This window comes from Lathamus discolor, chromosome 1, assembly GCF_037157495.1.
Source record: "Lathamus discolor isolate bLatDis1 chromosome 1, bLatDis1.hap1, whole genome shotgun sequence".
NCBI classification, from domain to species: Eukaryota; Metazoa; Chordata; class Aves; order Psittaciformes; family Psittacidae; genus Lathamus; species Lathamus discolor.
Genome location: NC_088884.1, coordinates 5,538,166 through 5,550,518, shown reverse-complemented (window position 1 = coordinate 5,550,518; position 12,353 = coordinate 5,538,166). Strand labels below are relative to the sequence as shown.

The 12,353-nt window shown below is 44.2% G+C and overlaps 1 protein-coding gene across 1 annotated transcript in view; it reads right to left on the bottom strand.

Annotated features, from left to right (window-relative positions):
• The window catches only part of EXOC4 (exocyst complex component 4), a 417,088-nt gene that overhangs the window by 391,883 nt on the left and 12,852 nt on the right, over positions 1-12,353 (bottom strand). The window contains exon 2 of the mRNA XM_065672818.1: positions 3,450-3,639. Coding sequence (XP_065528890.1) covers positions 3,450-3,639 — 190 coding nt within the window. The remainder of the gene's footprint in view (positions 1-3,449; positions 3,640-12,353) is intronic.

Below are 12,353 nucleotides of genomic sequence, written 5' to 3'. Positions count from 1 at the left end.
TACTAAATTGTTTGCTGTAAACATTTTCCATCTGCCTATTAAATCTCCTGGCACATCTCCTCCTTTCTTCAAGTCTGGTGTCCATTTCTTGAAACATGACTACCTAAGAGTACAGTCATCTTCCCAGGAACATAAGCAATGCCTTTTTTTTTTTGGTGAGAGAGATGGTTTTATCAGAGTAAACTGCAGCTAAGATATAATTTAATTCAGCATTTCCATTATTTACCAAAGCCATCACATCACGGGGTTGGAGCAGCTCTGCTCTGGAGCCAGGCTGAGAGGGCTGGGCTGGGGCAGCCTGGAGAAGAGAAGGCTCCTGAAGGGGAGACCTGAGAGCAGCTCCAGTGCCTAAAGGGGCTGCAGGAAACCTGGACAGGGGCTTTGGGCAAGGGCCTGTAGGGACAGGCCAAGGGGAATGGCTTGAACCTGCCCGAGGGGAGACTGAGATGAGCTCTTAGGCAGAAGCTCTTCCCTGTGAGGGTGCTGAGGCGCTGGCACAGGGTGCCCAGAGAAGCTGTGGCTGCCCCATCCCTGGCAGTGTTCAAGGCCAGGTTGGACACAGGGGCTTGGAGCAAGCTGCTCCAGTGGAAGGGGTCCCTGCCCATGGCAGGGATTGGAACTGGGTGAGCTTTAAAGGTTGCTTTCAACCCAAGGGCTGATCAACTAGTGTTTGGTTTCTGATCCTCATGCCACCTTGTAAGTGGCAAAGTCTCCACTATTCCACCCCATTCCAGAAAACATCAGTTTTTACTCTCCTTTCTTCCTGCTCAAAAATCACATCCCGCATTCCCAGCTTTAGGTTCTCCCAACATCCCCTGGCAAGGTCAGTGCTACGTAGTTTTTCTTGCATCACGCATATCAATACCACACATTAAAATGTGGCAGTTAGTAGCAGCCCAGCTTCACACATCGCTTTCACACTACTCTTGTTTTTGTGCTAAGTTCTGAATACTTGGGGTCCAACCTTTCCTCAGGCTGAGCTCTCACTGAATTACAGATGAAGAGACACTCAGAAGTAGGTCCTGTAATTTACTTTTAAATAATGAGCCTCCAAAGCACTCCAGAAATCCCATTTCAACACATTCTCCCTTGTTCACCTCAACGTAGTTTACAAGAATACATGTGAAATACATAATTGGACCAAAATGCAGACAAGCAGTAAATAGCATCACCTACACAAACCAGCCTGCATCCAGAGCCTGAAGAGACTGAGGTATCCATACAGCAACATTGCACTCTGCCCTTTAAAAAAACCCAGCTAACATACAAAACCAAATATAAGAGGGTCATAACTTGCTGCAAAGGCAAACTAAAAGGCACAGAGTTTGTTTCAAACTTAATCCCCGCTCAATACCTTAACCAAAAGTGTGTCACTGACCCAGCACACCATCATCAGTGGGCTGCTGTTACAGGGAGCCAAAGTAGGTCAGCAAAGCAATAACAGGGCTAGAAGGAATCTCACAAGACATTCCTACTCCTGTCCTTGCAAGACTGATCATCAACTATAGCTACATTTGGGAGCAGGGGAAGGAATGAAAAGTAAGTCTTTAAGAAAGAGCTTCCCCTTGGTAGGGTAAATTGATTCTACTTCGTAATTCAGTTTTACAGTGGTAACACCTCTAAAGCTAGATTCAAAACTAAGCCTTCCCCATCAGGAATTCATACAAGAATTGACTGCAAAAAGTAAATACACACAGGGATCTGGACTATCACTGCCACAATTCCTAACACAAGTAAACACCGGTGCCATCATCCACCTTTCATAGGAGAGGAACATCAAAAGCAAGTGTGACAGTGTAAAGCAGATAGATGACAAATCAGATCTAGGACCTCCCATGAGATCAGGTCAAAACTACTTCAATACATATTGACCAAAACTAATAAGAAAACTTAAATATCAAAAGGTCCTTCACCTTTGCAGTCACTCTTGTAGGTAGGACCAAAAGGTCATAGCCCTCTATGTTTGCTTTGACCCCTGCAAAGCTTAGTACCCAGTGTGAAAATAGCCCATTGGCTATGGCTTATTTCAAATCTAGTGCAATTGATCTCTGCTTTCAAAGACCTGAGCTTTGTACATAAATCCTGCAATGAACTCTTACCCTTGGCAAGCATTAGGATGGTCTCATTTGCTTCGAAAAGGCTAAATGAATTCTCAAAGGCAGAAGGGTCAGTACGTAGCCCCAGAAGGGTAAAAGCCCATTGCTCCTTGTGAAAGGTTTTAAGATGAGAACTCCAAAGTGTCAGTAAAAGAAAAACAAACAGAACTGGTGCCTGATTTGCAAAGTTTAGGTATAGCAAAATACACAGGGAATAGAAAATGGGACAGGAGACCAAAGAACTAATCTACTATTGCAAGGGAAGAGCAGATCCAATAAGTCCACAACAAAAATTGCCAGAGTTATTTACTGGCACACTACTGAAGTGTGAGCACTCAAAATGCAGAGATACAAGGGCACAGAGTTCATATATATTCACACAACAGAACTGAGCTTAGAAATAGCACCCAAATTCAGATTCACGGGGGAAAAGCAAGCTGATGAATCACCCTGGCTAGTCAGGAGGTGGTTGGAGGCCAACACAGCAAAACACAAACAAATTAGATGGAAAGGTGTTAGCTTAGCAGCCTCTAGATTGCAGAAACCTGACAGCAACATGCCCAGACAAGAAGTGAAGAGGGCACACTGCAAAGCTTTGAGCTTCACATCCACCTCTGTTTGCTTTTTAATAGCTTCTGTTCTTAAATGCAAGAGAGAGCCCCATGGAGGGAACACAGGTAGCAACACACAGCCAGGGACCCCTGTACTGGGACTGGATGGTCTGCTCTTAGCCAAGCCAGAGTTACCCACTGCCTCTGATCAGGCCTAGATCAGGATTAGTGGGTAACAAAGCTTCCTCAGTTCAACTTTCAGTTTAGTTCAGAATTATGATGAGCAGCTGGAGAAGCAGAGAGAGAAAGATAAGTTGAAAATGGGATTTTACAACATTACACTATCATAAGAGGACTGTACATAGGAAGAAGAAAAGGCTCGGGGGACCTTACCACTCTCTGCAACTGCCTGACAGGAGGATGGAGCCAAGAGGGGCCTGGGCTCTGCTCCCAAGGAACAAGGGATGGGACAAGAGGAACCGGCCTCAAGCTGCACCAGGGCAGGTTTAGATGGAGCTGAGGAACAGTTCCTGCCCCAGAGGGTGCTCAGGCATTGGAACAGGCTGCCCAGGGCAGGGCTGCAGGCACCGGCCCTGTAAGTGTTCACACACTGTGGAGACGAGGCCTCAGTGCCATGGGTCAGTGGTGGCCTTGGCAGGGCTGGAGCAACAGCTGGACTCAATCTTAAAGGTCTTTTCCAACCCAGTTAATTCTATGATTCAAGGAGAAATTGTATAAATCTTTATACCCAGAACATACCCCATGGAGCCAATGCAAACACAGAACCACACAAAGTGTTCACCTGCTTGATCTTGTTGCGAGAGTTGGTGATGCGCTCCGTGATGCTCTGGTAGGTGCGGATGGCAGTGGTGAGCTCCGTGTAGTGCTGTACAATGAGCTCATCCAAATCCCGGTCACACTTCTCATATGCTTCTTCCAGGCGCCCTTTCTCAGTCTCACGGTCCTCAACATCATCACTGGTAGATAAAGTCCTGCAGACAAAGAAAGATGACAAAAATAGTGGTATTTTGAAGTTACCTATGAAGACATGAAGCCTTTGCTTAAAGAATTCATTACTATGGCAAACCTTAAGCCACTCTTAAGTCTGTAAAATTCAAGAGAAGCTTACTTCTGGGAAAACTTCCATGTGTGGTGTTAGTAGAGAAAAAACATACTTCAAGAATATAAAAACCCCATAAATAGTATGTTTCATTATTTCCACGTTTTCAGATACTTCAAAACTTCTTTACTACACCACAGGGTTTAGGCAAAATAAGTGCTCAAGGCCAGGTTGGACAGCACTTGAAGCAAGCTGCTCTAGTGGAAGGTGTCCCTGCCCGTGGCAGGGGGTTGGAACTGGGTGAGCTTTAAGGTCCCTTCCAACCCAATTCACTATGATAACATACATAGAGAGAAACCCGTCTAAAGCCTACCCATGCTTTCCAATAGACAATCTGTTTTCAAACACAGATACAGCAAACTAATGTCATGGGCCCTAATACCCCCCCCCCCCCATTTATTTTAACCTCTGAGTAACACCAGATATTTTTAATCTTAATCTGAAGCAAGATGTTTAATTTCTTTTACATATACAATTTCTTTCACACAGAACAATGAGGCTTGAGGTTCCAACAAAACTGTTGAAAATGTAATGAAACTGGCACAGAAGACAAAAGCTTTCGCGGTCACTCCAAGTTTCTACTCAAGAATCAATGTGATATTCATTTTCTCTCTCTTCCCCTCCCTCAGCCCTTTCTCATGAGACTCATCCTGCCCTCAGATCCTGAAGCCCACACCTGGAAACCATGGTGCTACCAGAAAAACCTGGTAAACAGCAATAGCCAATATCTCCTACAGTAGGTTGCACGCTGAGGTCTTCAAAACACAACTTCAAAAGCGATCTGGAGCATCTACTTGTTGAAAGTACAATCCCATTATAAATACAACCTGTAGAGCATGAAAACATGCAGACTTATTTCATTTAAGTTAGAGAAGTTTAGGCCTCTGAACTGAGGCACCATCTTAAGATGGTACAAATCCTGTACTGAAAAAGCATCAAAATAGTGAAAGACTACAGCAGCCACTACTTGCAAACAAAAAGACTATGGAAAAAAATACCCCATGAGGAATAATAGAGAACTTGTTGAGTTCTTCCCACATTTCTTAAGCCATTTGTGTAGAGAAGGTCAAACACTTGGAAGGAGCCAAAACCCACATTGCTGAACACTGCGGCTGCTCTGTGCTACTTTCAATGAGGTCCAGTCAAACTAAACCCAGTATTCACCATCTCTCAAGAAAGAAAGAAAACATCAACTCTCCTTGCAGGAACAAGCACTTGTCCTCTACAGCAGGAGTTAGAAGGTAAGAACTGCTTGCACGTCACTGAAAAGTAACAATGGAGAGGAAGTCGTTTCCTTACGGTTTATTTAAGAGGATCTTCAACAAGCACGACACAAGAAGGGTATTTGATAGATTTACTCTGAACTCTTCAATGCCATTAGGAAAGAAGCAGAGACTCAAGTGCAAAAGCTCTTCTCAAAGACTTAACTCAGGAAATGCTCCCTCTCACTGTCAAGAGGCATACCCCAAACTTTCAGTTGACTCCTTCCCCTCCAAGCAAAGCGACAAGCTGTACCACCTACTCAAGGACTCCACCTCTAAAATGAACGCAAAAGCCATTTCACAGGGATCACAATCCAAGAAAGAGCAGCAAAGGCAACCCAAGTGAGCAAGCAAATCTGTACTCCCATATGGAACACGGCATGAGGGGAGGACAGGAACACACACACTTGTTCTGCTCAACTACAAGGACAGAGGAATTACAGCCAAAATCTGTCCTGCAACACCCTACAAGAAGACAATGTACCCAAGTGATAGATTTTGGTGTATGCTGGTTTAACACTTGTTGTCACTTTCGGATGGCAGTGGCAGAAGGCCACAACAGATATCACACGGAAATGAGGAGAAGCAATCCTCTTCCCTTTGCCATGCCTCAGACTATCAGCGTGGGTGCCTCACACCCTCCTCCCTGCTCCCAGATACCAAGAGCTGCACTTTTGACAGGGGATGAAGGTGCATCTCTCCTCTTGCATGAAGAACATCTTGAGATGAGAACCCCCCTCCTCATTCCACTGACAGAGCTTCTTCCAATGCATGAAATTTGTAACACTTAAAAGTTCCATGCTTCATGGTAGCTAAAACCAGGGATGTTTCGTGTTATTAAAGTGATATTCTACTACCAAACATTCTTCATTGTGTCTTAAATCACATTTTCACATAAAAACATGATGTTTTTAACTGCACTGCATTCAAAATGCTTTAATATCATGCAGAAAAGGATCTGGAAAGTGAGAAGAGTGGTTAGAAAATAAGCCCGGAATGAACAAATCTGAGTTACAGCCTCTGCTCTGCCACAGACCTCTGACACTCTGCTTACGGCACCGTCACACTGCAGGCTGCATCCTGACACTACAGCATGAGCTAAACACAGTTATTTGTTAACTACAGACTCCTGAGGGAAATATCTGCATTTTAGCTGAAAGGATGAGCAGGGGGATCTGTGTCATGGAATCACAGAATGTTCGGGTTGGAAGGGACCTTAAGATCATCCAGTTCCAACTCCAAGGCCCCCTGCCATGGGCAGGGACACCTCACACTAGACTGTGCTGCCCAAGGCTCTGCCCAACCTGGTCTTGAACACTGCCAGGGATGGGGCAGCCACAGCTTCTCTGGGCACCCTGTGCCAGCGCCTCAGCACCCTCACAGGGAAGAGCTTCTGCCTTATCTCCAACCTGAACTTCCCCTGTTTCAGTTTGAACCCATCACCCCTTGTCCTATCACTACAGTCCCTGATGGAGAGTCCTTCTCCCGCATCCTTGTAGGCCCCTTCAGACACTGGAAGCCGCTCTGAGGTCTCCACACAGCTTCTCTTCTCCAGGCTGAACAGCCCCAACTTTCTCAGCCTTTCTCCATATGGGAGGTGCTCCAGCCCCTGAGCATCCTCATGGCCCAGTTTCTCTTTCTCACCTTGGGAATCCACAGCACTGGTCCATCAAACAAGCTGTGATTACATGCACCAAGTACTACCAAAACACCCACTACTGTCAGCAGGGGTCACGTAAACACTTTCCACAGAGTAATGCATGAAGATGTTAGAACTGGATGATCTTTTGAAGCTCCTTCCAACTCAAACCATTCTAAGATCCCATACACTAGAAAACAACGCTAAACATACAGTTACTGCAACAGTACCAAACGTACTTGTGAGACACAGTGAAGTTTGGGTTCATGCTATAATAGATGAATAGTCTGCCCCATCCCTGGCAGTGTTCAAGGCCAGGTTGGACACAGGGGCTTGGAGCAAGCTGCTCTAGTGGAAGGTGTCCCTGCCCGTGGCAGGGGGCTGGAACTGAATGCGCTTTCAAGTCCCTTCCAACACAAACCAGTCTGGGATTCTACGTACAAGAACGTGTTTGGGAGTAAATCATCTTCCACTAAGAGCTCTTGCAGATGAATACACTGTCTTTGTGAAGAACTGCTTATTTTTCTAGAAGAATGCTCCTCAGCATGGTCACACCAGACACGAATGTAAATCCTCTTTAGGAACTGACATATTGTTTGAGTTTGAAGCTGAATAGTATTGGTTATCTCAGTGCTTAATGAAAACATCAATTCTCTCCAACCTGTGCTATGGATCGCAGGAGAATTGTGGTTTGCTACAGACAAAGTAAAAGCAGAACCCAACTGACCTCTAACACTGACTAGAAAAGTTTTTAGTTTTAATTAAATAAAATTCAATTTCAGAATTCATGATTCGGCAAGGATTGGCCTGAATCCATCTGCAACACCAGCGGTTTGTTGCGAAAGCTGAAAGATCCTTCTCCAAGGCTAAGAACACATCACTCACATCAGAGGATGTCACCAGCCTCTCCAACACTCCAGCAAGTTCCTGCCCATCTCAGGCTTCCTCACAACTTCCAGGCACATCCATATTGGCACAGCACATTCAAATTGTGCTGCTCAGTTGTTTGTCCTTATCACTGAGTTTAAACTTGCCCTCTATAGGCTATTTGCTCTAAAAACACTTGACATTTGCACAGCCAAAGCACAGATGTTTATGAAGCCTGAAAGGTCACATCAGGCCTTCATTTTAGAAACCACAAAACATGGCAAAAGGACAAAGCTTCTATAGCTGGAGATAAGAAGCCTCCGAGATACCACAAGCTTATTCCTATTGAAATTATAACTATCTTCTAGTGCCTAAACTATCAGTTTTAGTTGCTATTTTGCTATTTGTCTGTTTAGATATATTAATACACATGCGCGGCCACCTTCAGCAGAATGAAGATGATTTAGGGGAGAAAAACCAGTCCATCTGGCTGAGCACTACACAGCATCTCACAGAGTCTAAACTCCAAAGACTTCATCCTTTAAACCACAGTGCAGCCAGTATATAGCACGGGAATATTGCCAACCCACATTTAAAAGAAAGGTAACAGGAATAAAGAGGTCTCAAAGCTCTGGACCATTCAATCTCACCTCAGGAACCACAGCAGCACACACTGGGAATGCAGCTGTCAATTAAGTCACCTCCTACACCTGCAGGTCTCTGAAAGACAAGCTTAATATGCAGTGGCAGCCCGGAATCCAACAGGATGAGAGTGAGAGTGAGACACAGGAATCACTCTGCTGCTGGGGCTCATACGACCCTCATGAAGGCCAAGTGCAAGGTCCTGCACAGGGGTCAGGGCAATCCCAAACACAAATACAGGCTGGGATGAGAATGGATGGCACAGCCCCGAGAAGGACTTGGGGGTGTTGGGTGATGAGAAGCTCCTCATAAACCAGCTTCAGTGTGTGCTTGATTGAGCCCAGAACCCCACCATGTGCTGAGCTGCACCCACAGACTGTTTATCCAACCTTATGATCCTGACCTGCAAGACCTGAACTCATGGAAGTTTCAGGCTCAGTCAGCCACCATAGTCTTAAGATTTCCAGCTGGGAAATCTTCCCAAAATTAAGCACCTGCATTATGAACCTCTCACTTGCTTTGATTACCTGTTCAGGGGAAAAAAAACGGTGGAAGCAATCATCACTAAAAATATCATACCCATGTTTTTACAGGAAAATTGACCTGTATTTACAGCCCTTCAGTCTGTTCTAGTTTAAAACATTGAAGAGACCACTTACTATGCCAATACTGGTAAGTAATTCTATACAGCAAAGAATTTCAGCCTAACAGGTCATGTTTTCTCTTCCAACCACATGAGTTTGCTTTAAATACCTGCAGATGATTCCTTTATGGATAGAAGTTTAAATCATAACTCAAAATCCAAATGAAGAAAAGAAACAGACTGCTTATTCAGTCTAACATTTCAGAAGGGTAGGGGGTTTGGGTTTAGGACTTGGTTATTTCCATTAACTGTAGAAGTCTGGATTAATGGCTGGAGAACACAAGTGCACGTGGGATCCATACCACAATCATGACCAAAGAAGTGGTAAATGCCCCATACCTGGAAGCATTCAAGGCCAGGTTGGATGGGGCTTGAAGCAACCTGCTCTAGTGGAAGGTGTCCCTGCCTGTGGCAGGGGGTTGGAACTGGATGAGCTTCCAGGTCCCTTCCGACCAAAACCATTGTGTGATTCTAGGATTCTATGTATTGAAGAACCAAAGAGCACTTAGAAAAAAGCAAACCCATTTTTTAAGGGATGCTAATAGCAATATATAAGAGGAAGTGAAGCTGTTTCAAGTCAAAACTATCAGAACCCAGTGAGCTGTAGCACTGAGAAGGCTTCTTCTGGATATTTTCCTTTGTTTAAAATCACATAAAACATTTTCCCAGACAATAACTTACATTTTTGTCCACCATGGCTGTAACACATAAGTTCTTAGAACATAGTCAAAAGCAGTACAAGTACTTACAACTGCTTACAGCCACCAGTAAGAGCCTTCCGCTCACGTTTCTCACAAGTCACTCTATCAGATGAATCACAGAATGGGTTACGTTGGAACAGACCTTAAAGCTCACCCAGCTCCAACCCATTTGCCATGGGCAGGGACACTTCACACCAGACCATGTCACCCAAGGCTCTGTCCAACCCAGCCCTGAACACTGCCAGGGATAGAGCATTCACAACTTCCTTGGGCAAATCATTCCAGTGCCTCACCACCCTAACAGGAAAGAACTTTCTCCTTATACCCAATCTAAACTTCCCCTGTTTCAGTTTGAACCCGTTACCCCTTGTCCTGTCACTACAGTCCCTAACTGAGTCCCTTCCCAGCATCCTTATAGGCCCCCTTCAAATACTGGAAGGGGGATCTGAGGTCTCCACACACCTACTTAAACCAGAACTAATTCACAACCTTCTCTCCAGTAACTCATTTCCATGTATTTTTCTCCTTCAAAAACACACCATTAAATCCTTGAAGTTTAGCAGCATCTGTAACTACAAAACAGAGCAACCGCATGTGAAACATTGCCTTGTACACCTGAATTTCCTACCTAAGCCCCTTGGTACAGGAGCCATTTGTTTTTCTTGCTCTGCACAGAAAAAAAGCAAAGCAAGGAATACTTAATATTCCTGAGATTACCTACTTTCCTGCTAACACTGCAGAAAAGCAAGCCAAGGGCATCTTCGCTTGTTTCAGTTTGATTAAAATGTGTGCCAAGGAAGAAAAGTCAACACACTGTTTGCCAAATAGAAAGGGCTCAAAATTGTTTGGGAAAGGGACTTTGCAGAAAAGAACTTTGAAGGAAGAAGTACAAAACAGGATTATGAAACAGTGATAAATCTACATGAGCTCTATAGAAGTCCCTGAAAACAAAAGCATTCAAAACACGACAAACAGAAAGAACATCAGTTTAGACAACAAGAACATGAGGTTATGAACTCCCGGATGTCCAATTGGGTTCTCTCACCAGTTCACTTGCTTTTTCATTCCCAGCTTTCCGAGCGAGACTCCAGCTCCCCTTTAAGATACCTGTCATTTGTACGTGGCAGCTGGATGGCTATATATGCCTGTCTCATTAGCACAAGCTCAATAGGATTAGAGTAATTCCAGCTGGATGTTAGGCTGTTAAGAGACAACTTTATGCAACAAATTCATTGAGGCAAATCTCCCTAGCTTTTGGTTTTACTTGGTTAAAATAAAGATTATACAAATGCAAAATGTTTCACTCAGTGCAGTCCCTTCAACATGCACCAGACAGGACAGAAGGGATAATGATGAGACACAATCCTGAGATGTTTTTATCATCGGATGTACAGCATATTTCATACAGGACAAAAACGAACCTTGATATTTCCTGAGGTCAGTGAATTTACACTGGAATTAGATTAACAAAAGTCCACTGGGACTCTGCACTTTGGTCAAATTGGATCTGTAGATCACAAGCATTTTTCATCTCCACTTTCCACCATCTAACTCCGATAGCCCAGGGAGTAGATGGAAAGAGTTGTACAGGAGTCCTGAAGCACAGTCACTCTGTGAGATGCCAAAAGCCCTAAACTTGCTGCAACAGTTCCAATCAAAGAGAGTTTCCAAACCTAAATACATAAGCAAATGTATTCCCATTGATCAAACCTAAGTGCCATCTCCACTTGTGCAAAAGGCTGTTATCTTTTTAGAGGCCTGAATGAACTCCACAGCTCCAGATGAGTCCTCCTTCCTCAGTACCACAGATCAAGGAATATTGGTACAACTACAACCCAAAAGCACGTTTGAATCTCCCCTTCCCTGTTGCGTTACAGCACTACAACATACTGTAACTGTCAAAAGCTACAGACTAGTTCAAAACACAGGGAGGCAAGACTTCTGATTTACCATTACTCACCTACAAATGCTCAACATGGGAATTGGAAGCAGTTGGAAAACCCACTGGAGTCATTAAAGCCTTTTTCTCTCCACAGACCTCAGTCTCAGCATTTTCCTCTGGGCAGCAAAATGAAATGTTTCTCACTAAAACACTAAAGAGCTCTGAGGGAGTCACACAGCATCTCATTTTTATCATGCAGGAATGCTACAGACTAGAAACTATATACAAAATAGCTACTATTTACCACCGGAAGTGCATCCAGTGCTTTGAAAATGCAACACATTCAGTAGGGAGAGAAGAAATTCTTCTCTAAGAACCCATGTGATTCATCTGGTCCTGGCAACACCACACCCCAGCAGACTCCACACACCATGTAACAAGTTACTTCCACACTATCCACTAAGTGTTGGCTATTTTTGGACACATCAATGTTTTCCATAGACCTACCCAAGATCCACAGGTGCCTGAGCTGCAGAACCACCACAATCGCTGTACATTTACTCCTACAGTGTGATGCTTTAATATGGGGAGGAAGGGAAGACAAGAGATCAACTCTCCATCATTCAAACAAATGGCAGCTGACATAAAAGGACAGAAAACAAACCCCAATTTCTTGACAAGCTAATAAATTCCTTCCATTGTTGTGAAGTGAGAGAACATGATGTTTATTAAGCTATTCAACAGCAGAGGAAAACAAATACCATTGTACTATACACATCATGGCACAACAGGTAAGTACAGAGAGCAGAAATGCTCCACTGAGATGATCAGCTGCTAAACTACGAAGCAGTTCACCTCCCTTTGTAGCATGATACTCTTGAGCTTCAAATGCACTCCAGTCCCAAAACAGGATTGAACATCATGGCTCTAGCAAGACAGAAAGCACACCA